At 41.7% G+C, this 24,343-nt stretch overlaps 1 protein-coding gene and 1 long non-coding RNA gene across 8 annotated transcripts in view; one reads left to right on the top strand and one right to left on the bottom strand.

The window, feature by feature from the left end:
- LOC147371588 (uncharacterized) overlaps positions 1-24,343 on the top strand; it is a 59,653-nt gene that overhangs the window by 9,202 nt on the left and 26,108 nt on the right. For 2 of the 4 annotated variants that reach the window (XR_015163646.1, XR_015163645.1), the window contains exons 1-2: positions 7,808-7,943; positions 15,518-15,577. This is a non-coding gene — a long non-coding RNA (uncharacterized LOC147371588). Of the gene's footprint in view, positions 1-7,807; positions 7,944-15,517; positions 15,578-24,343 lie in introns of those variants that run through there. The other 2 variants (XR_015163647.1, XR_015163648.1) reach the window with 1 other exon arrangement.
- BIN2 (bridging integrator 2) overlaps positions 1-24,343 on the bottom strand; it is a 37,224-nt gene that overhangs the window by 2,412 nt on the left and 10,469 nt on the right. Inside the window, exons 3-10 of one of the 4 annotated variants that reach the window (XM_086399387.1) lie at positions 13,405-13,512; positions 13,042-13,136; positions 12,389-12,484; positions 9,615-9,722; positions 9,217-9,302; positions 7,836-7,911; positions 6,772-6,854; positions 2,545-3,238 (exon numbers count right to left, since the gene is read on the bottom strand). In XM_086399387.1, coding sequence (XP_086255513.1) covers positions 2,545-3,238; positions 6,772-6,854; positions 7,836-7,911; positions 9,217-9,302; positions 9,615-9,722; positions 12,389-12,484; positions 13,042-13,134 — 1,236 coding nt within the window. In that variant the 5' untranslated portion in view covers positions 13,135-13,136; positions 13,405-13,512. The remainder of the gene's footprint in view (positions 1-2,544; positions 3,239-6,771; positions 6,855-7,835; positions 7,912-9,216; positions 9,303-9,614; positions 9,723-12,388; positions 12,485-13,041; positions 13,137-13,404; positions 13,513-24,343) is intronic. The other 3 variants (XM_086399389.1, XM_086399385.1, XM_086399386.1) reach the window with 3 other exon arrangements.

Raw genomic sequence — 24,343 nt, 5'->3', positions numbered from 1 at the left:
AAGAATCAGACATAACTTAGTGACTAAACAACAACAATACTACCTCCAAGTAAGTAAGTGCTACCTCCAAGGAAGTTATCAAAATCTTCGTGTTCTCTCAGGTGATTCAAATGCTGGGCAAGAACACATTTTCTCAGTTATCTTTTTATTTACCCACTTTTATATGTGATAGGTCCACAGTTCTGCTTGAGAGAACATATGATTTATGATGTATCTATGAGGGAGGTGAACCAATTTTATAGGGACACAAGCTTCAGAGGACTGATGGTACTGACAGGCCAGGATCTAAGATGCTCTATTGCTTAATTCCACAGGAAAAATATGTCTCCTTAGCCACTGACTAAAGCAATCCCACAGGAGAGGCTGGGAGTAAGGAAAGACTATATAAATCTCAAATGTAAGGAGGCTGTGTCCTGTACCTCTTTTCCTACCTAGCGTGTTCCTCAAAATAGTCAAACAGCATCATGGCCCCCAGAATTTCCCCTTCAGTAAAATTACTCCAAGAATGCAAACTTATTCACCTGAGCCAAACAGCTCATTCTATTGCTGCCTCTATACTAAAATCATACATTACAAAGTCAAATTTAATTTTGGATTTTCCATAGGTTGCTTTTTCAGTGCAGAAAAGCGACTCTACTCTTCACTACACAAAACCCCACATTGACCTTGTGCTTATTCACTATCCACATGTCCCGCATATCTCTCTCACACAGAATGGCAACCTCAGACCGGAAACCAGCAGCAAGTTTTATGTCCTATGTATTAGGATTTTCAATATCTCAATATCTCACGTGAGTCACGTGAATGTCCTTCCCAGGCAAGGATATAACACCCTTGATGACTCAGATTTTAGTACCACAGGGGAGTCAGCTGAGATAAGCTTATTGTCCTCATGTTTTCTATCTTCCTTGTCTTGCCAGGCATCACAGCCTTGTGCCCTTTGTCCATGCCAGCTCCTCTCAGACAGCAGGGAGCTCCCAAGATAGCTGGGTCAACCTTCAGGTAGGCATACTCAGTAGTAGGGTGCTGTGATCTGAGGTGTACCAGACATTGCACACTCCCAGATATCCATATGGTTCATGCCCTGGCCTCCTTCACTGCCCAAGTGTCACCTTTTCTGACCACTGTTTAAAACTGCAATTCAGCACCCCCTCCTGGTGCCTTCCCCTACTTAGTTTTTCTCTGTAACTCTTATTAGCACTAAACTATAATTTTACTTACTTATTCTGTTTCTTGTCTCTTTCCCCTCCACTAACAGGTAAGATGCAGGAAGGCAGAGAATTTTGTGTTTGGCTTCACTCTAATAACCCTACTTCCTAGAAAAGTGTTTGGCACATAGAAGGGGTTTAATGAATGACTGTGGACTGAATGAATGACTCTGGATGCCATCCAGTCAGATGCTGCACCGTAACACTCTGCACAGCGCACCTGACAGGTAGGTGAGCACACAGTCAAGGAAGGGGAACTATTTTTCAAGGTGGCTCATCCTTTGGTTTTTGGATGCCCCTGATGCCCCCTTTCCCTGTATTAAAAAAAGATTTTTCCCATGCCATTTTTTAACAGAGCTAATTGCTGAAAGTTCCTCTACATTGATTCAAACTGTACCTTAAAAAAAAAAAAAACTACTTCAACACATAGGGCCTTTTTCTGTCCTCAGGAGTCTTGAAGAACAAGTCAAATCTCTCTTCTATATGATAGACTTTCCATGTAATTTGAATAGAATATGACTTGATTTCCAGATTTTTCACAGAGGGTCTGTGTCTCTATTTTAACACAATCCTTTTCTCATCACAATTTTCACTTTTCAAAAGACCATCCTTTTGCTTTACTGTCCTCTGTGAGTTCCTTCTAGGCCTCTCTCATCAAAGACAATGCCTTGGAAATTTGCTGATGCCATTTTGCTTGGGGTCTATTTACCATAGTTACAAGTATGACAAAGTGAAATGAGACCTTCCTCCCTACCCCACATTAAAAAAGGTAACGATCAGGATGGCAGTTGTAGGTACTTTATATTGGGAACTCCCAGAACTTGGAGCAAAAGAAAGAAAGTAAGAATTAGTAACAATCTGGTTATACTAATATTAGAGATAAGCCCTTAGCAAAAGTCAATTACCCTAGCAGTAAAAGTGAAAGTGAAGTCACTCAGTCGTGTCGGACTCTTTGCGACCCCATGGACTGTAGCCTACCAGGCTCCTTAGTCCATGGACTTTTCCAGGCAAGAATACTGGAGTGGGCTGCCATTTCCTTCTCCAGAGGATCTTCCCAACCCAGGGATTGAACCCAGGTCTCCTGTACTGCAGGCAGACGCATTACCATCTGAACCACCAGGGAAATCTACCCTAGCCTAGCAGTACAGATCACTAAATTAGTTGCTATGATGATGTGAAAGAAATCCCAGAACCAAAAAAGGTGTCCAAGACTATTCTTGAAACTGTAATATAATGACGTAAAATCCTATCTACTGTGGGGCAACCTGAGCATAGCAAAAATGATCCACATGGAGATTATAAAAGGGAATAAAGACTCAGCCAGATCTATTCTCACCTGAGAGTTCATCAAAGTAGGGGAAGTACAAAGTTCTTCTGGGTTCAGATTGTCGGTGTTTTCCTTTTCTCTTACTGGCTTCTCTGGTGGCTGTGGGTCAGGAGAGGCCTCTGAGGAGGCCCGAGGGCTGGTGGGTGAGGCTGGAGGGCTGGAGGGCGTGTTCCCTAAGGAGCCCCTGGGACTGGGAGTGGCTCTGGGTGGCGGAGGCCTGCTAGGTGGTGCTGAAGCCCTCTGCACAGAGACTTTCTTCTTTAGCTCTTCAGATCCTTCGCTTGAGGTACGAGTTCGGAGGACTACTACTGAGGAAGATGAAGCCTGCTCTGAAGGGGTCAGAGCTCTGGCTGGTGATGGAGCTGGGGAGCAAGGGAAAACTTCCTCCTGGGACTCTCTATCTTCAGTGAGGGGTGAGGGCTGGGATTGGATGGGGCCATTGCAGGCTGGCAGAGGCTCTTCTTCCTCAGAGGAGCTTGTCTCGGCCTCCTCCTCTGTTTCCTTGTCTTTTAAGGGCTCTTCTTTAATCTCGGAGTTGTCTTCTCCCTGGGCTGAATCAGATGCCAGCTCTTCTTCACTTGCTGAGCTGGAGTCCTTCTCACTCTTCAAGGAAAGTGCAGAAGGACTGGTAGGTGAGGTTATAGGGCTGGAGACTATAGATGTTCGAACTGGGGGAGAGATGACTAAAGAGCGTCTGTTGCTGCTAAAAAAAGGAAGGGCATTTAGATTCAGAAGAGTGAAAACCTGGAAGTAACCCCAATACCCCAAATATATAATGATACATTCATATAATAATAAAACAGAAAAAGCAATTTTAAATGACATCAGAAAGTTTGTACAATTGGCAATAGTGCTTAAATTATAAAGTAAAGTTGAAAAAGGCTATAGAATTTTTATCCATATCACAATCTTGATTATCTAAAAATATATAAGGAAAAAGTGACTGGAAAAAAACTCAGCAATATATTAACAAAGTATTTTCCTTGGGGAAAAACAGTTCATGAGTGAAATACAGTTGATCCTCATGGATTCCGTATTTGCGAATTCATCTACCCTCTGAAACGTATTTAAACCTCAAGATCAACACTTGTGATACTTTCAGAAGCACTCTCGGACACATGCCAGCTATGAAGAACGATTGCCTGACCGGTACTCTCCCAGCTGAGCTCTAACAAGGCAAGCCTCTGCCTTCCTGTTTTAGCTCTCTTACTGTAAATATGTCCTGTTTGCCAAGTTTTTACACATTGTTGTGCTTTTCTTTGGTGATTTTGCTGCTTAAAATGGCCTCCAAGTGCAGTGCCAAAGTGCTGTTTGAGAGCAGAAAGTCTGTCGTGTGCCTTCCAGAGAAAATACATACGTTAGATAAGCTTCATTCAGGCATGAGTTATAGTGCTGGTGGCTGTGGGTTCAATATGAATGCTGCTGCTGCTGCTAAGTCGCTTCAGTCGTGTCCGACTCTGTGCGACCCCATAGATGGCAGCCCACCAGGCTCCCCGGTCCCCAGGATTCTCCAGGCAAGAACACTGGAGTGGGTTGCCATTTCCTTCTCCAATGCATGAAACTGAAAAGTTCAAGTGAAGTCGCTCAGTCGTGTCTGACTCCTAGTGACCCCATGGACTGCAGCCTACCAGGCTCCTCCATCCATGGGATCTTCCAGGCAAGAGTACTGGAGTGGGGTGCCATTGCCTTCTCCCAATATGAATGAATCAACAATATATATTAAATGTCTTTAAACAAATATACAAGAAAGGTTCTGTATGGATCGCTTGATGAAAATGTTGGGACCAGGGGCTCCTAGGAACCTAACCCCATGTTTCCCCTAGGAGCAGTGGGTCAGTATTCACTAATTCAGTGCTTGTGGTGATTTCTAGAACAAAACTACCATGAACAATGAAAACTGACTACAACATTTATTGAGTATTCTGGATACTGTGCTGAGTGCTTCTGCAGGCAACATCAGCTTAACTCCTACTCACCTCCTTAAGTGCCTCCTGGGTACCAGCCACTACCTGATTAATCAACCCACAAATATTTGCTTGACGTATAGCAACTATGTGCTGTATCCTGGGTTCAAGGATGGGAGAGAGTGATAGGAAGAGTGATAGGAAGAGAAAGGTAATAATTTAGTTCCAGCCCTGTGGGAGTTTCTGATGTAAGATAAGCTAAGTGACATAAGGTTCTTTCTAGCACTAGCATCTTATGGGTCAGCAGGTTTAGAAGGCCCAGGATATAGCAAGAAAAGATCAGATTTCTCTGCAAGGTTCTAGGACAGCTTGGTGTAAGTGATGGTTAATTTCAGATGAATGGACACTTAGAGAGAACTCTGGTTTTCAATGCTGGGAAGAGAAGAAATAGAGTTTTTGGAAAAGGGAAGTCTATATTGGCCTGTTAGTGATTCCTTTTAATAGTCTGTAACTGACTGCTAAATGAGTACTACAAATATCAAATACAAACAACATACTGAGCCCCATTCTTTCTTCAAATCTTAAACTCAGTTTCAGCACCTCCTTGAAGTCTTCCCTGAATCTATCTGCATACTGCAATCACTTAACTCTTGGAATTCCTAACTGGTCTCTTAGGTGCTTAGGATGTGCAATTTTATATTGTTCCTTGTTTTCTTAGGCATATTTTGTGTCCTTCCAACTTTTGTAAGTCACTTCAGGGAAAAGACAAGTCACCTATGTCTCTGGATCCCTAACTCTCAGCATAAAACTTTGTGCATAGAAAGAAATTACTAAAACTTAAAAGGCTTTAGAATAAGAAAGTGATCACATTATGAAGATAACAGACATGCCACATTGACACACACAGGAAGGCAAGTCATGACAGGTTAAGAAAGGGTATTTGTAATGCATATCACTAAAGGACTAATATCCAGAATATAAAAAAAAACCCACCTCATAGAAATCAATTTTTTTTTTTTTTTAGAAATCAATTTTTTTAAAAAAGTAAACAATCTACATGAAAAATGTGAATAAAGGATAAACATGAAAGTCACAGAACAGGAACCTTAAAAGGTCAATAACATGAACAGATATTCAAGCTAACCAGCCATTGTGGAGATGTAATTAAAACTGCAAAAAATTCAATTTCATACCCATTTCCTTGGAAAAATTAAGAAGTCTGACAATGTCACATGTAGCTAGAATATGGAGCAATGGGGCTTCCATGCACTGCTGGTGGGCTGTAAACTGGGACAATGGCTTTAGAGAGCAATTTGGCAATGGTAATGTCTTGTAAGGCTGAAGGCACCCAAATGTACAGATTCTATGAGTCAGCAATTCCACTCCCAGTACATCCTAAAGAAACTCTTAATAATACTCATACAAGGAGAAATGTAAAACACATTCATCGCACCATCATTTGTAATAGCATAAAACTGGAAGGCAATGTCAATGTCCATGAGCAGTTCAGATAAATAGATTGTGAACTAGCCATATAGTAATGTATCTATAACAGTTATGAAAAGGAAAGATCAGAGCTAACAACATGTAGCAACAAGGATAAGTAAATCTCAAAAACAATACTAAGAGAACAAAAGAATATATACAGTATAATTATATTTAAATAAAATTTTAAAACATGCAAAATAGTATTTTTGTGTATTCATATATGTGTATGATTAAAGTAAAAAAACATGTGGATAATAAATACTAAAATTTAAGACAGTGGTTACCCTTGGTGGGGGACAGGAAGAGAAAGTGAGTGGGGAAAGGACACTGGGAGATTTAATTATATATTCTTTTTTTCCTTTAAAAAGTTTTTACTTATTGATCTATTTAGTTCTGGTTGCACTCAGTCTTTGCTGCTGCACACAGGCTTTCTCTAGTTGTGCAGAAGTGGGGTCTACCCTCCGTTGTGGTTTGTGGGCTTCAGTAGTTGTGGCATGTGGGCTTACTTGCTCTGCAGCATGTGGGATCTTCCCGGACCAGGGATCGAACCTGTGTCCCCTTCATTGGCAGGCGGATTCACTGAGCCACCAGGGAATTCATTAAGTGATTTCTTAAATTTGGTGATGGGTATATGGCTATTTGTTGTACTATTTTTTATATCTTTAGTTATCATTGAAGTATTTCATAAAAGAAAAATAATTTATTTAGGGGTGTAGCACAAACAAAAAACAATATTATGTACTTGGACACAAAGGAAAGGTCAGGATTTGGGGTCAGAGATGAGAGTGCTGAATGTGTTCACACAGGATAAACCAAACAGAAATGAGTCTCAGAAGCAGCTCACCTTGAGAGTCCCTTCACCACAAAGACTTTGTCGGAATGTTGCTTCTCCAGTTTGCTCATCACCTCGTAGAGATTGTGGTTCAGCTGGAGCAAGCAAGAGAAAAGATATTAGCCACGTGGGAATCTGGGACCAACAAATTCCTTCTCTCCCCAAAATAAAACCTTCCTAGCCTAAATGATAAAATTCTTCATCTCTTTTGCATTAGTGTCTCAGTTGTGTCTTAATTTTTGTCGTTTCCATCAGACTGGCAGTTCTCTCAAGGCTAGGTTCTTGATATCTGATGTTGATTTGAGGCTCTAGCTTCTCTCAGGTGACCCAGGGAACACAAAGTCATTGTAATATCAACTAGACAAACCATAATTTAGCCAAGAAACTGTGGAGAGGAACATGTGTGGATATGGATGTGAATATAATTAATACTGTAACAGCAAGGTGTCTTGGAATTGCAGGACTAGAAAATACCCCATGAGGTCATGTTCCATGGCTGCCCATCACTAAGTAGGACCGGTCCTTTCCAAGACCAATGACCTGAGAAACTGAGCTATGTTTAAACACTGCCTCCACTCCCCAGCAACAGAAGACAAAGATTGCACAACTTAGTTCCCCACTTCAGCTGTCCCTTCTATAGTCCTAATCTCCTTGGTGCACCTGAAACTCATTTGGAGACCATTCAGTTGTTAATGGAGCAGCACAGTCCATCAAGTGCTGTTATTTCACCATGAGAAAAAAGTAAACATCTGTGGTGCCAATATGGATATTTAATGAGGTTATGTAAATTAAAGCGACCTTCATATTTGTTAGAAAAACCCTCCTAGGTGTCTAAACGGGCTTCTCTGGTGGCTCAGATGGTAAAGAATCTGGCTGCAATGCAGGAGACCCGAGTTTAGTCTCTGGGTTGGGAAGATCCTTGGGAGAAGAGAATGGCAACCCACTCCAGTATTCTTGCCTGGAGAATTCCATGGACAGAAGAGCCTGGCAGGGTACAGCCCATGGAGTTGCAAAGAGTTGGACATGACTGAGCGACTAACACTTTCAGGTGTCTAAATTGGCCAGATGTTTCTCACCTTGCTCATTTCCCTGTAGAAGACATCCCTCAGGTTGGAAATGTTTTGGAAGATGGTCACATAACAGCCAATACGACTATCAGGAAGCAAAAGAACAAACACGTACAGGTAAGTGCTGGTAAAGGAAGTCTCTGTTGGAAGTGTAAGGTAGATGCATAAGCCAAAGCCAGCCATTGCCGGGCTCCACACAGAAAAGCACTCCATGGCCTAGACTCAGGATGTTGGGATCTGGATTCATCAGAGTCAGGACAGGAGTACACTAGACTCTCAGGAGTGGGAAGGCAGGGGAGACATGACACCAAAGTATAACAGATCTCTATGAATGAAGTTTCCCGGTGGCTCAGAGGTAAAGAATCTGCCTGCAACGCAGGAGCCACAGGAGACATGGGTTCAATCCTGGGTTGGGAAGAGCCCCTGGGAAGGGCATGACAATCCACTCCAGTATCCTTGCCTGGAGAATCCCATGGACAGAGGAGCCTGGAGGGTTACAATCCATAGGGTTGCCAAGAGTTGGACATGACTAAAGTGACTTAGCACGTGTGAATGAAGTTATCTGATTCAGGCTCTTCAGAAACTGAAGTAGATGTGAAGGTGCTTTGAAGAATTTTAGAAGTGATGTATAAGGCCATACAGCTATAATTATAGTAAGTATTCTTTCTCAGTATGTGGTACTTGGATGTCTATGCAGCTGTATGTACATTAATGAAATTCTACTGTAAATGAACTGTGGAAGTTTACATTTAAAGCAACTATTAAATTTCAATTCTGTTTAAATTAGGAATCACATAATTAACATTTTAGAATACATGTAGTCATTATAAAGGATCCCTCATTCATAGACTAATATAAAGTGACAATATAAAATACTCCGACTACAACTGCATTAAAGTATATCTTGTACAATAAAAAGAAAATAGGATACAAATAGAACTTCTGATCAGATTCCTCTTCCAATGTGGGAAATTTATATCTAAAACATTTTTACCTACTGTGAAGCAAAATGGAAACACTCATCCCATGGTATATCTTGTATATGAATCTAGATGTTCATGAACCAAGCTTGTTTAAAACAATACACACTCAAGCATAAAACCAGATTCTCCTAGCAGGCATGATGACAGCACTTTACTTGCCAAGATCTCTCCTACCTAAGAGACATCTTGTCTTTAAACCCAGAAAAGCTGGTAGGGCAAAGAATCTCTGAATTGCAGATGAAGAAATTAAGGTCCAGAGATAAGGTGGTGAGCCTAATAACCCCCAGCAAGTTAGGAGCAGGGCTGAGGCTACATTCCATTCTTGGACCAGGGCTCTTTTCAGGAGGCAACATGTTTGGGCTGCCCAGGGCCTGGGATCCAGCCCTCTTCTGAAACTCAGTCATTACCTGTTATAAAGGACAGGCAGCTCCTCTAGTAGTTCCTGGTTCAGATCTTCAAACACAAGCTGGGCTTTGTTGAACTCTTCCTCTGCCTAGGTAGTAAGAGAGACAGACCAATTCCCCTTATTCCTGAACCCAAACCTAGAGATTGCTTCCTCTCTCTTCTGCATTTTTTCAGGGACTAGGCTTACTAGGAAACATGCCTCTCCTTCCCCAGACCTGTGTCCTCCCCAGCCTTGAGTCTGACTATCCTGAGAGCATTGGTGTCAGAGGAAACAGGATTTCCTTCAAGACAGTGGAGGCTGAATTTATCATTTCCTAAACCGAACTTGGCTCAACCACCTGCCACCACTGCGGGGAAACGGAGGGCAGGAAGGTTTTACCAGGGTTTATTTGTTTTTTACCTTGGCTGTCTTGGCCTCATCTTTCTTCTTGGCATTCTGTACCGCCTCCAGGTGATGTCGGGCACTGTCGTAGTCCACGAGCTTCCGGCCCCGCTTGGCGATTCTTTCCTAACCCAGAGTCAAGAGAGACGACCTTGATACTCACTCTTAAGTGTCCAGGATGTTGGTAACAGAGCATCAGAGAGGCAGCATTCCTGTCCTATTATCCAAGTTTATTGTACTTTCTAACAGGGTTTTGTGCTCAGGGATCTCCCTCATTATCTGGAAAGAATGGAGAATTCTCAGGGGGAGAGAGTAGAGGGCAATCCCCCAGAGCACCTGGAAGCCTGCACTCAACTGCAATATATCCTACGACCCTATTAGAAACTGGCTCAGCACCCAGAAGAAATGGCCTTGAGAAACCTACTCAATTGAAAGTCAGGAGTTTTGGGGTTTTACTCCCAACACTACCATTTATTAGCCTTGTCACCCAGGGCAAGGCATGCCTCTTTTGGAGCCTCAGTAGCCTCATCTGCCCTGTGTTGTTCTTTAGTTGCTCAGTTGTGTCTGACTTTTGTGACCCCATGGACTGTAGCCTGCCAGGCTCCTCTGTCCATAGCACTTCTCAGGCAAGAATTCTGGAGTAGGTTGCTGTTTCCTCTTCCAGGGGATCCTCCCGACCCAGGGATCAAACTCATGTCTCTTGCACTGGCAGGTGAATTCTTTACCGCTGAGGCACCAAGGACTGATTTCCTTTAGGATGGACTGGTTGGATCTCCTTGCAGTCCAAGGGATTCTCAAGAGTCTCCTCCAACACCACAATTCAAAAGCATCAATTATTTAGTGCTCAGCTTTCTTTATAGTCCAACTCTCACATCCATACATGACTACTGGAAAAACCATAGCTTTGACTAGATGGCCTTGGTTCGCAAAGTAATGTCTCTGCTTTTGAATATGCTGTTTCTTCCCAGGAGCAAGTGTCTTTTAATTTCATGGCTGCAATCACCATCTGCAGTGATTCTGGAGTCCAAAAAGATAAAGTTTGGCACTGTTTCCACTGTTTCCCCATCTATTTGCCATGAAGTGATGGGGCTGGATGCCATGATCTTAGTTCTGAACGTTGAGCTTTAAGCCAACTTTTTCACTCTCCTCTTTCACTTTCATCAAGAGGCTCTTTAGTTCTTCTTCACTTTCTGCCATAAGAGTGATGTCATATGCATACCTGAGGTTATTGATATTTCTCCCAGCAATCTTGATTCCAGCTTGTACTTCATCCAGCTCAGCGTTTCTCATGATGTACTCTGCATATAAGTTAAATAAGCAGGGTGACAATATACAGCCTTGATGTACTCCTTTCCTGATTTGGAACCAGTCTGCTGTTCCATGTCTGGTTCTAACTGTTACTTCCTGACCTCATACAGATTTCTCAGGAGGCAGGTCAGGTGGTCTGGAATTCCCATTTCTTTAAGAATCCTAAAGGATATCAGTACTGAATATTCATTGGAAGGACTGATGCTGAAGCTGAAACTCCAATATCTTGGCCACCTGATGTGAAGAACTGACTCATTTGAAAAGACCCTGATGCTGGGAAAAGATTGAAGGCGGGTGGAAAAGGGGACAACAGAGGATGAGATGGTTGGATGGCATCACCAAATTCAATGGACATGAGTTTGGGTAAACTCCAGGAGTTGGTGATGGACAGGGAGGCCTGTCCATGGAGTTGCAGAGTCAGACATGACTGAGCGACTGAACTGAACTGAACTTAGACACCAGGGAAGCCCAGCTGCCCCACAGTGTTATTTTAAAGATCAAATACTGAATATAAAGTAGTTTGAAAATCCTAAAGCATAATAATAAAAATGGCAAACTATTATGAGCTCTGAGAGAACATCTACTCAATCTCATACCAACTACAAATTACACCAGGGAGAGGCAAACCATGGTAATGGCTTTGTCTTGTTCTCTCAACCACAGAACTTGAAAGGATCTTGTTAATGATCTGACCCAACTTCCTATTCAATTCACAAAGCTTATCTACAATATCCAAGATAAGAAGTAGTGAGACTTCTGCTTGAACAGAGAATAGACAACTCACTCTCTCTCAGTAGCTTTCATTTTTTTTGGAAAGCTTTAGCTATGAGAAATTTAAGTGAGGCTTCCTTTAATTTCTTCCTATATTAATCTAAAACCAGCACAGTGTTCAACAGAGTAGATGTTTAATAAATATGAATTGAATGAATTAATGAATTCTAATTCTACTTTCTGGAACAGTTTAGAACAGGCTGAAGTCCTCTTTTACCTAACAGGCTTTCAAATATTTGAAGATAATTATTATGACTCCTCTAACTTTTCTCTTCTCTACAATAAACATCTTTAGTCCCACCAGCTGTTTCTCACAACAAAAAGGGATGCTCTGACCTGGATCTAATTCAAAACCAGCCCAAATCTAGTTCACTGAAATCTAAATGTAACCTTTACACTGTCTCTAACCCTTCGTGCTAACCTCTTGTGTAAACCCTCAACTTTCAATCTTTTTCCTAACCTACCCAACTTCATTCCTAACCATGGGCTCTAACTCTACTTGTACTTTTACCCAAGTGAAAGTGAAAGTCATGTCCGACTCTTGGTGACTCCCTGGACCGGAGCCTACCAGGCTCCTCTGTCCACGAAATTCTCCAGGCAAGAATACTGGAGTGGATTGCCATTCTCTTCTCCAGGGGGTCTTCCCTGGAGATTGTGTCTTCTAACTTACATGGGCCACCCATAATCCATCCTTGATGCTGTAAACTGATTACCTTAATCTCACTGAACTGGGCCACATAGTTTTCCATGGTCCTCAAAACCTGGTCAGCTAGTTTTTCTTCATAGTCTTCCCAAAGGAGATCATTATTCTGTAGGATAGAGGCAGAGGGCAGTGGTAAGGGCCCTGCGTCTCAACAGCAACTTCACTCCAGGGAAATATCCCAATTCTTCCTGCAACAAACTTCCTTTGAGAGCACCAATATTTTTAGAAGAGCATTTTGAACTCTGGAGAAAAGTCAGATGAAGAAACAGCTCTTTCTCAGGGAACTGCCTTGTAAGAGACTGGACATACATTCTAGGGATTAAGAACAGTTTTGGACTCTAAAGTTTGAAGGATAGGGAAGTTTGGGAGCAAATGACTGCATAAAGTTAGTTTTCAAAACCAACCAACTGGGTTTTGTGTAGGTAAAACTTTCTAAGGTTTTCAAGAGAGGAAGAGGATAAAAAACAGAGGAATCCACAGATTAGGGAAAACTTGCTTTTACCTTCATAGTTACAGCTCCTTCCTACCACCTGTGACCACGGCTATACAAATGAACAGTGTGAATTGGCTCCTTTGTTCTCCTGTTTGCTTGGACAGAGAAGCTGGGATGAGGCTGAGATGAGGGTAGGGTGTGGAAGACTGTAAAGCCAAGCATACTCTTACCGCCACGATGGCCTTCAGCTCCTCATGACCGTCCCACTTGCTGCTGTAGATCTCCTGCAGGGTTTCTGACACTCTCTTTGAACTTTCATGCATCACTGAAAGGAGAGAACTCAGTGCTATCATAAAGTAGTCTGACATAATGATATAGGTGACAGGCGACTCAATGGGGCTAATCCAAAAAGGGCAAACTCCGTAGGTTTGGGCTATCAGTGAGGGAAGCTGGGTGGGGTTGGATAGGAAAAGCTACTCTTCCTTGGTCCACAAAGTTCCAGGGGTCAGGCACAGGCAAGTGATGAAAAGCCTGAGACCTCTTAGTAGCTGAATAAACACCATCTGGATCCCCCTGTGCCCCCTGATACTCACCTTTGACGGCACTGAGGAAGTTCTTCAGGTCCTTGTATAGCTTATGACCTTCTGCCTGAAAGGGAGAAGTGCCTCTGATGACTAAAGAGATACATCTGGAAAGATGCTCTAGGGGTCAAGGTTGAAAAGTAGGTTAAAAGCAGAAATCAGTCCTGGAATTTCTTCAAACGTTTGCAAATGTTATATATCAGCTTCTACTCTCTTTACCAAGAAGAGGTAAGTTGTCTCCTTTGGGACAAATCTTAAGTTGCGAAACTGCTCCCACTGCGCTGGCACGTGTTTTTTCCTCCGTTTGTTCTCCCCAGTCAACGAGACCCCCCGCCCAACAGACCCTCGGAATTTAAGGGTCCTGTGTGACGCTATCTATGTGACCCTCTGGCTGACTCCATCTTCTCTGGGTAGAGAAACTGCTACCATTTTCTGCAGACACCAGGCTCCCTTCTTTCTTTGTACTCTGACACAGGCCATTGCTGTCCTTCCCTGCACTTCCTATTTTCTTTTGGTATTTATGTTTTAATCAACAACACTCTTTACCAGATGTAATTATATGTAAGTCTTATGAAAATTTAGGTTCACTGTCATGAGACTAAATTGTGTCATCTCCAGGAAGACTCTGACCAATATACGTGCGTGTGCGCTCACTCAGTCGTGTCCGACTCTTTGCAACCTCATGGACTGTAGCCCAGCAGGCTCTTCTGTCCATGGGATTTCCCAGGCAAGAATATTGGAGTGGGTTGCCATTTCCTTCTCCAGGGGATCTTCCCTACCCAGAGATCAAACTCGCATCTCGTACATCTCTGCACTGGCAGGTAGACTGTTTACCACTGACCAATGTATAGTTTTTTTTTTTAATTAATTTTTATTGGAGTAAGGTTGATTTACAAGGTTGTGTTTGCACTTCATTTTTTAATAGCTCTCGTAGAACTTCTGCCCACTGGTCCTCGGCTGGCCTTCTGTATTCAGAGCAGACTAGTCTCTCTTGCACACAGCTTTGAAGACATATTTCACAAGGTCTTCTTTTTCATAGGCCTCCTCAATTGTTCCTCATGGTGTTGTCTAAGACCCATTACATCTGGACTCCTTCCTCTGTGTGAATTCTAGTTTCTAGGAGTCGAGTGAGGAGGAGTTTTGACCCCAGGCCATCAGCCTCTTGGAGACTGACACTCCCAACGTTTGGAGTGTGGGACTGGACGGACAGCCCACGTCAAGGGTATCCAACGGGGCCAGGCCTGCAGACCCGTGCAGTGATCCTCCGTTCAGATGATCTGAGCTAAGAGGCATTTTGCCATACATCATAAAAATACTTGTGAACATGTTTGCTTGTTTTATTCGCTTATGTTCATTATAAGTAGGCTGTTGAGTATACCAAGAGTATAAGAAATTTATGAGAAAAAAAGGTGAAAACTCACAAAATTCTATCTCATAATTTAAAAGTTTAAACTGTGGAACTGTTTGTGGGAAAAATCATTATTACTTAATTTCAGCCGCAGAAAAACTAGGTCTACTTGGTCAAGTAAACAAAGGAAGTTAGATGATTATCATCCATCTTCTTGCCTCCAGAGCTCACCTCTAAGCCAGTTCAAACTCCTGACCATACCTCAGGCTAAAAGTCTTTTTCAAGGGGCTGCATGCCAGGGCTCAAAGGACACAAAGACACAGATAGTCTCAAGGGAATCTGAGGCGCCATCAGACGGGTGGGAGAAGAACTGGGATCGCATGCGTGGCACAGCAAACAAAGATCAAGGGAATATCCTGACAGAAGAAGGGTAAGATGCAACAGAGAGGTTAGAATGCATGAAGAATCAGTAAATCACTGAACCTGGTAACTGGAGGTCACAGGTGACCTTGAGAAAGCGCTTTTAATAGCGTGATAGAGACAGATTCAGTTAACAAAGTTCAGAAACAGCATTCACCAGGAAAGATTTCTCACTTCCTCTTTGCTTTGTCATTCACAGAAAAAAAGTTTAAACAGTCTAAGATGTACATAATATGTTTTAAACATGGATATGGTAGGTGGGTATAACTTTGAGAGTTTGAAAATATGATAACCATGCTTTGAAAGAGTTTGGGGGATTATATAAGTTCACAAGGATTTTAATTTCTTTTTTGAAAGGAAACAACAGGGACTCAACTTTTTCCTTCACCATGAAGATTTGGTCTCCACAATACAAATGTGAGTAATAAAAACTGTTAAAACTATCTTGCATAATTTCTACAAATGAAATTCTTAATTTTTTATCCCATTAGATATTATATGGCCTGAAAAACCAGATCAGTAATCAAGGCTACCATGTATGATGATGCAGGTTATATGTACACTATTCAAAACTAAGGGTACTATATATACCATTGTCCTTAAGACGGGAAGGCTTTTACCCTCCACTGCACCTCACAAAAGCCCAACTCCATTTCTGTGTTTTAGATCAAGTGTCTTGGTCAAAGTTCTTCCTGTATGCTCCTGCTCTTTCCTTTGGGGAGATGAAGAGAGAGACAGATAGACAGAGTGAGTGTGTACGGTGGTGGTAGTGGGCGCTAGAGACGTGGGACAGGACCAGCGTCATTTTGTTTCTTTGACCTGAAATAATATCTGCAGGCTGAATAATCCCAGCATCTTTTTTCTCTCCAGACAGATGGGGCTCTGACAGTCTTAGCCTCCCACTTGTCTGGAAGTCAAAAACTTGTTTCTGCCACCAACTAGCAAGTTATTCTACTTCTCTTTAATTTCCTCATCTATAAATATCAACTAAGCCTAGCTCTAAATGTTAATTCTGGCTCTAAATATTATAATTTTATCACTTCTCTCTCAGTTCAGTTCAATTGCTCAGTCATGTCCAACTCTTTGCGACCCCATGGACTGCAGCATGCCAGGCCTCCCTGTCCATCACCAAATCCCGGAGTTTACTCAAACTCATGTCCATTGAGTCGGTGATGCCATCCAACCATCTCATCCTCTGTTGTCCCCTTCTCCTCCTGCCTTCAATCTTTCCCAGCCTCTAAATCTTTGCAAAATTCTTGATGGCATCATAAAGAGTCTGAGTTCACCCTTCCCATCCCTTAAACAAACAGTCCCTGCCCTCAGTTAATGAATCACTCACTCTGGAAGCTTGTGCTAAGCACTCAGGTAGACAGAGCTGTGTCCTAACAGACTGGGGTTCTGAGGATGGAGAAGTCCATCCTGGGGTTCCCAACTTGCTAGAGAAAAACGGACTCAGAGAAACACAAACACTCAGCAAAATAAGAGCATCACCAATCCTGAGCAAGTGTTGACAGTTCTTGATCTAACAGAGGTCCAGGAGGGGAAGATGAAGCTTTAAATTTATGTATTTGTTTTTGGCTGGGTCTTCGCTGCTGTGTGTGGGCTTCCTCTAGTTGTGATGAGCAGGGACTCCTCTCTGCTTGTGTTGCTCAGGCTTCTCAATGCAGTGGCTTCTCTTCTTGTGGAACATGGGCTCTAGGCATGTGGGCTCAGTAGTTGTGGTGCACGGGCTTAGTTGCCCGGCAACATGTGGGATCTTCCTGGATCAGGAATCAAACCTGTGTCCCCTGCATTGGCAGGTGGATTCTTAATTTTTGGACCACCAGGGAAGTCCCTAGATGTGATTTTAAAGGCAATGAATTGGAAGCAGCTGTCACTACCAGAAATAAGAGATGAAAATGCTGCTTGAGGAAAATAATTCTTCCTATATAATACATTTTGAGGAAAGGGAAAGGGGGAAATAAGCAGAATCCTCAAAGAAAAATTACTTATGAAAATTTGATTAAGCACCTTGGCAAGTGTCAAAGCCTTGAAATCTGGCTGGGTAGTTTGGGAGTGATATTTATTTATTAAGTTCACCTATAAACTGGTTGCACGTGAAAGGTAGGGCACATGACCAGCTGGTCCAATTTCTGGAAAACATCACTCACTTTCAATTTCCGTGAAAGTGAAAGTCGCTCAGTTGTGTCCGACTCTTTGCAACCCCATGGACTATACACTCCATGGAATTCTCCAGGCCAGAATACTGGAGTAGGTAGCCTTTCCCTTCTGCAGGGGATCTTCCCAACCTAGGGACTGAACCCAGGTCTCCCGCATTGCAGGCAGATTCTTTACCAGCTGAGCTATCAGGGAAGCCCAACTGCCTTAATCTTGTCCTTCTTCTTCCTGTTCATTTTAGACACCCAAGTCCAGCTTCAGACCCAACTGTATATTCACTGTTTTTCTCCCTAAACTGTGAAAGCCTTGAGAACAGGGGTGCTATATTGTTTGTATGTAGCAAGTACCTATGAAACGGTTGTTAATTAAACTTTCCAAGCATATTCAAACACCAGTTACTGTAGGTACATCGTTCTCTCAGGAGAAATGTTTTCCCTTATTTCTAACCTAACTCCATTTCATCTCTCAAATGTATTTCCTCGCTCAAGTGACAGTTAGTTGGTGGGCTCACACAGGGAATACTAAGGGGGTTGTCCCTTCTGATCCTCTTATTCTTCTTGATGGCTCTTCCTTCATCTCCTACCTTTTCTATACACACCTGCCATTCCAGGTCCACCCTAAAAGGCAGAGAAAGAACTGAGGGCCATATGGGCCAAGAGCCAGAAACCTTTCAAAGTATGCTTCCAAACTTGGAGTTGGAAGCAGAACAGCAGCTGGAGTTGAGAAGAGGCCCAGGGAGGCCTCCACGTGAGGTATGGGGGAAAAAAGCAAAGGTTTTAAGTTTGAATCCTAGCTCTGCAGTTCTTAGTTACGTTACCTTGATTAAACTACTTCCCTCTCAATCAGATCCTATTTCCCCTTGATGGAGTTAGACTAGATTCAGTTCAGTTTGGTTCAGTTCTGTCGCTCAGTCGTGTCCAACTCTTTGCGACCCCATGAATCACAGCACTCCAGGCCTCCCTGTCCATTACCAACTCCCGGAGTTCACTCAGACTCACGTCCATCGAGTCGGTGATGCCATCCAACCATCTCATCCTCTGTCGTCTCCTTCTCCTCCTGCCCCCAATCCCTCCCAGCATCAGAGTCTTTTCCAGTGAGTCAACTCTTCGCATGAGGTGGCCAAAGTACTGGAGTTTCAGCTTCCGCATCATTCCTTCCAAAGAAATCCCAGGGCTGATCTCCTTCAGAATGGACTGGTTGGATCTCCTTGCAGTCCAAGGGACTCTCAAGAGTCTTCTTCAACACCATAGTTCAAAAGCATCAATTCTTCGGTGCTCAGCTTTCTTCATAGTCCATCTCTCACATCCATACATAACCACAGGAAAAACCATAGCCTTGACTAGACAGACCTTAGTTGGCAAAGTAATGTTTCTGCTTTTCAATATGCTATCTAGGTTGGTCATAACTTTTCTTCCAAGGAGTTAAGTGTCTTTTAATTTCATGGCTGCAGTCACCATCTGCAGTAATTTTGGAGCCCCCCAAAATAAAGTCTGTCACTGTTTCCACTGTTTCCCCATCTATTTCCCATGAAGTGATGGGACCAGATGCCATGATCTTAGTTTTCTGAATGCTGAGCTTTAAGCCAACTTTTTCACTCTCCTCTTTCACTTTCATCAAGAGGCTTTTTAGTTCTTCTTCACTTTCTGCCATAAGGGTGGTGTCATCTGCATATCTGAGGTTATTGATATTTCTCCCGGCAACCTTGATTCCAGCTTGTGCTTCTTCCAGCCCAGCGTTTCTCATGATGTACCCTGCATATAAGTTAAATAAGCAGGGTGACAATATACAGCCTTGACATACTCCTTTTCCTATTTGGAACCAGTCTGTTGTTCCATATCCAGTTCTAACTGTTGCTTCCTGACCTGCATACACGTTTCTCAAGAGGCAGGTCAGGTGGTCTGGTATTCCCATCTCTTTCAGAATTTTCCACAGTTTATTGTGATCCACACAGTCAAAGGCTTTGGCATAGTCAATAAAGCAGAAATAGATGTTTTTCTGGAACTCTCTTGCTTTTTCAATGATCCAGCAGATGTTGGCAATTTGATCTCTAGTTCCTCTGTCTTTTCTAAAACCAGCTTGAACATCTGGAAGTTCACGGTTCACGTACTGCTGAAGCCTGGCTTGGAGAATTTTGAGCATTACTTTACTAGCATGTGAGATGAGTGCAATTGTGTGATAGTTTGAACATTCTTTGGCATTGCCATTCCTTGGGATTGAAATGAAAACTGATCGTTTCCAGTCCTGTGGCCAAAATCTAGTCCTGTGACTAGACTGGTGGTGGCCAAAAGCTGTTCTCCCACTGCTACGTCATAATCACTTAGGAAGCTTAATGTAAAACAGATACTCTAGTTAATGATCATCTATGGCTGTTAATATCACACAAAAAAGGAGACAATCACACACCATGTGTCTCCCATGGAAGAATGTAACACCTATAATAACAAGTATTCTTGCTTCCAAAACAAACAAAAACAAAAATCTGAATCTCATCAAGTCTCTAAATCTATTAATTTACAGAAAATACAAGAGAGAGAGTAACATGTTAAACAGTATTAGATTCAATCAGCAAAATTTAGAAACTGCAGGAAAAACAACCTAGTATCATCCATAAATAAACTGCAAAAAGGAGAGATAAGAAACGTACAGATTAAGAGATTTATTAAATATGTTAACAAATTGCTGATTTAAACAAATTATTTATTTATTTTAATATAAATTTATTTATTTTAATTGGAGGTTAATTACTTTACAATACTGTATTGGTTTTGCCGTACATCAACATGAATCCGCCACGGGTATAGTTTTAAAAAGTGACACAAATCGAGGAGTGTGAACACTGCATATTTTATGATATTAAGAAATTACTGCTATTTTTTTAGATATATTTAAGATACTGATAAAATATGTTTTAAGCCAGATACTTAACCCGAAATATCTTGAAAGATATTTGTATTCTAAAGTGAAAAAGGCAAGTTATAAAGCCATATGAATGGAATAATAACACTTTTGTAAACCTGTTATATGTTGTGGATATATTTAGAGATCATACACATACACAGCAAAGTAATTTTAAGTATAAAAAAACAGTAGTTGTAGCATGGGACGATGTGAAACCATTATTTTTTAATTTTTTTTCTTAATATACTTTTTTTTTGGCCATGTGGTTTGTGGGATTTTTAGTTCCCCAACTAGGGCTTGAACCTGGGCCTTTGACTCTGAGAACACTGGACCATCACAGGATTTCCTCTTGATATTTATAATTTAAAATCTCAAAAAAAATTTTTTAAACTCATTGTTAAAAAAAAAAAAACTCATTGCTGTATTGAGTAAATGTTTTATAAAAAAAATATTTTTAGGTGTGATAATGATTTTGTGGTGAAATTTTAAGAGTCCTTATCTTTAGAGACTGATAATAACATTTTTACAGATAAAATATCTAGAATTTGCTTCATAATGATCAATGATAGGGAAAGTGGGTAGAGATACAGATGAAACAAGATTTTATCTGTATCAAGATGAAACAAGAAACAGGTTTTTCTTAGTATATATCTGAAATCTTCCATTAAAAAAAGTTTAAAAATACAAATTCCCAAGCTCTACTACTGAATATGTTGTATTTAAAAACATTTCTCAAATGATTCTGACACAGTCAACTACTTTATTATAGCTAATATGCTTTTAAATTAATTTTAAAGAATTGTTTTCCATATAATTCAGTTAACTGATATAAGACAATAAAAAATTTGACTGGTCTTTGGCTCTGGTTTCTGAGAAGTAACTTCTAAATTCTTGGGATTTTCCAAGTTACTTACAAGATATTCATGGTGGATCTCTCAGATCATACCTGAGTTTATGCTAAATAAATGACTCAGGATGGTGGCTGGTCAGGCCAGAAATGTGAACCATGTGATTAGGGGGTTGGGGCTTTCAGATAGGTGATATAAGCATGACCTTCAGGGGAAAGGAGAGGAGGGAAGTTAGAGATCAAGTTCAATCACATGGCCTATGATTCACTATGTAATGAAATCACAATAAAAAATCTAGACATCTAAAGTTTAGGTAAGCTTCCCTGGTTGGTGGCTTCCCTGGTGGCTCAGACGGTAAAGCGTCTGCCCGCAATGCGGGAGACCTGGGTTCAATTCCTGGGTCGGGAAGATCCCCTGGAGAAGGAAATGGCAATTCTACTCCAGCATTCTTGCCTGGAAAATCCCATGGACGGAGGAGCCTGATAGACTACACTCCACGGGGTCACAAAGAGTTGGACACGACTGAGCGACTTCACTTTCCCTGGTTGGTAGTCCTATAACAACATGCTGGGAAAGTAACATGTCTTGAGAATGTAGAAGCTTCATGCTTGGGACCATCCCAGACCTCCCCTTGTGTATCTCTTCATTTGGCTGGTCCTGATTTGTATCCTTTATAATAAAACTGTAAGTAGAGCACTTTCCTGAGTTCTGTGAGTCATTCTAGTGAATTATGGAAGCTGAGTGGCCAGTCAGTTCAGTCGCTCAGTCATGTCCAAGTCTTTGACCCCATGGACTGTAGCATGCCAGGCTTCCCTGTCCATCGCCAACTACTGGAGCTTACTCAAACTCATGTGCATTGAGTCGGTGATGCCATCCAACCATCTCATCCTCTGTCGTCCCCTTCTCCTCCCGCCTTCAATCTTTCCCAGCATCAGGGTCTTTTCAAATGAATCAGCTCTTCCCATCAGGTGGCCAAAGTACTGGAGTTTCAGTTTCAACATCAGTCCTTCCAATGAATATTCAGGACTGATCTCCTTTAGGATGGACTGGTTGGATCTCCTTGAAGTCCAAGGGATTCTCAAGAGTCTTCTCCAACACCACAGTTCAAAAGCATCAATTCTTCGGCACTCAGCTTTCTTTATCGTCCAACTCTCATATCCATACATGACTACTGGAAAAACCATAGCTTTGACTAGATGGACCTTTCTTGGCAAAGTAATGTCTCTGCTTTTGAATTTGCTGTCTAGGTTGGTTATAGATTTTCTTCTAAGGAGCAAGTGTCTTTTAATTTCATGGCTGCAGTCACCATCTGCAGTGATTTTGGAGCCCAAAAAAATAAAGTCAGCTACTGTTTCCATTATTTCCCCATCTATCTGCCATGAAGTGATGGGACTGGATGCCATGATCTTAGTTTACTGAACGTTGAGTTTTAAGTCAACTTTTTCACTCTCCACTTTCACTTTCATCAAGAGGCTCTTTAGTTGTTCTTCACTTTCTGCCATAAGGGTGGTGTCATCTGCATATCTGACGTTACTATATTTCTCCCAGCAATCTTGATTCCAGCTTATGCTTCATCCAGCATGGCATTTTGCATAATATACTCTGCATATAAATTAAATAAGCAGGGTGACAATATATAGCCTTGACGTACTCCTTTCCTGATTTGGAACCAGTCTGTTCTTTAATGTCCAGTTCTAACTGTTGCTTCTTGACCTGCATACAGATTTCTCAGGAGGCAGATCAAGTGGTCTGGAATTCTCATTTCTTCAAGAATTTTCCATAGTTTGTTGTGATCCACACAGTCAAAGGCTTTGGCATAGTCAATAAAGCAGAAGTAGATGTTTTTCTGGAACTCTCTTGCTTTTTTCAATAATCCAATGGATGTTGGCAATTTGATCTCTGGTTCCTCTGCCTTTTCTAAATTCAGCTTGAACATTTGGAAGTTCACAGTTCATGTACTGTTGAAGCCTGGCTTGGAGAATTTTGAGCATTATTTTGCTAGAGTGTGAGATGAGTGCAATTGTGCAGTAGTTTGAACATTCTTTGGCATTGCCTTTTTTCGGGGTTGGAATGAAAATTGACCTTTTCCAGTCTTGTGGACACTGCTGAGTTTTCCAAATTTGCGGGTATATTGAGTGCAGCACTTTCACAACATCATCTTTTAGGGTCTGAAATAGCTCAATTGGAATTCCATCACCTCCACTAGCTCTGTTTGTAGAGATGCTTCCTAAGGCCCACTTGACTTCGTATTCCAGGATGTCATGGTTATCTGGGTCATGAAGATTTTTTTTTGTATAGTTCTTCTGTGTATTCTTGCCACCTCTTCTTAATATCTTCTGCCTCTGTTAGGTCCATACCATTTCCGTCCTTAATTGTGCCTATCTTTGCATGAAATGTTCCTTTGGTATCTCTAATTTTCTTGAAGAGATCTCTAGTCTTTCCCATTCTATTGCCTTCCTCTATTTCTTTGCATTGATCACTGAGGAAGGCTTTCTTATCTCTCCTTGCTATTCTTTGGAATTCTGCATTCAAATGGGTATATCTTTCCTTTTCTCCTTTGCCTTGAGCTTCTCTTTTCTCAGCTAGTTTTAAGGCCTCCCCAGACAACCATTTTGCTTTTTCGCATTTCTTTTTCTTGGGGATGGTCTTGATCACTGCCTCCTGTACAGTGTCACGAACCTCCATCCATAATTCTTCAGGCACTCTGTCTATCAGATCTAATCCCTAGAATCTATTTGTCACTTCCACTGTATAATAGTAAGGGATTTGATTTAGGTCATACCTGAATGGCCTAGTGGTTTTCCCTACTTTCTTCAACTTCAGTCTGAATTTGGCAATAAGGAGTTCATGATCTGAGGCACAGTCAGCTCCCAGTCTTGTTTTTGCTGACTGTATAGAGCTTCTCCATCTTTGGCTGCAAAGAATATAATCAGTCTAATTTTGGTATTGACCATCTGGTAATGTACATGTGTAGAGTCTTCTCTTCTTATGTTGGAAGAGGGTGTTTGCTATGACCAGTGCGTTCTCTTGGCAAAACTCTGTTAGCCTTTGCTCTGCTTCATTTTGTACTCCGAGGCCAAATTTGCCTGTTACTCCAGGTATTTCTTGACTTCCTACTTTTGCATTCCAGTCCCCTATAATGAAAAGGATATCTTTTTTTCGGTGTTAGTCCTAGAAGGTCTTACAGTTCTTTACAGAACCGTTCAACTTTAGCTTCTTCAGCATCACTGGTTGGGGCATAGACTTGGATTACTGTAATATTGAATGGTTTGCTTTGGAA

This window comes from Bos grunniens, chromosome 5, assembly GCF_055505025.1.
Source record: "Bos grunniens cultivar Pamir isolate PY7600 chromosome 5, Bosgru_T2T1.0, whole genome shotgun sequence".
Taxonomy (NCBI): domain Eukaryota; kingdom Metazoa; phylum Chordata; class Mammalia; order Artiodactyla; family Bovidae; genus Bos; species Bos grunniens.
Note: the sequence above shows the minus strand (reverse complement) of the source record. Positions and strands in the feature narration are given on the sequence as shown.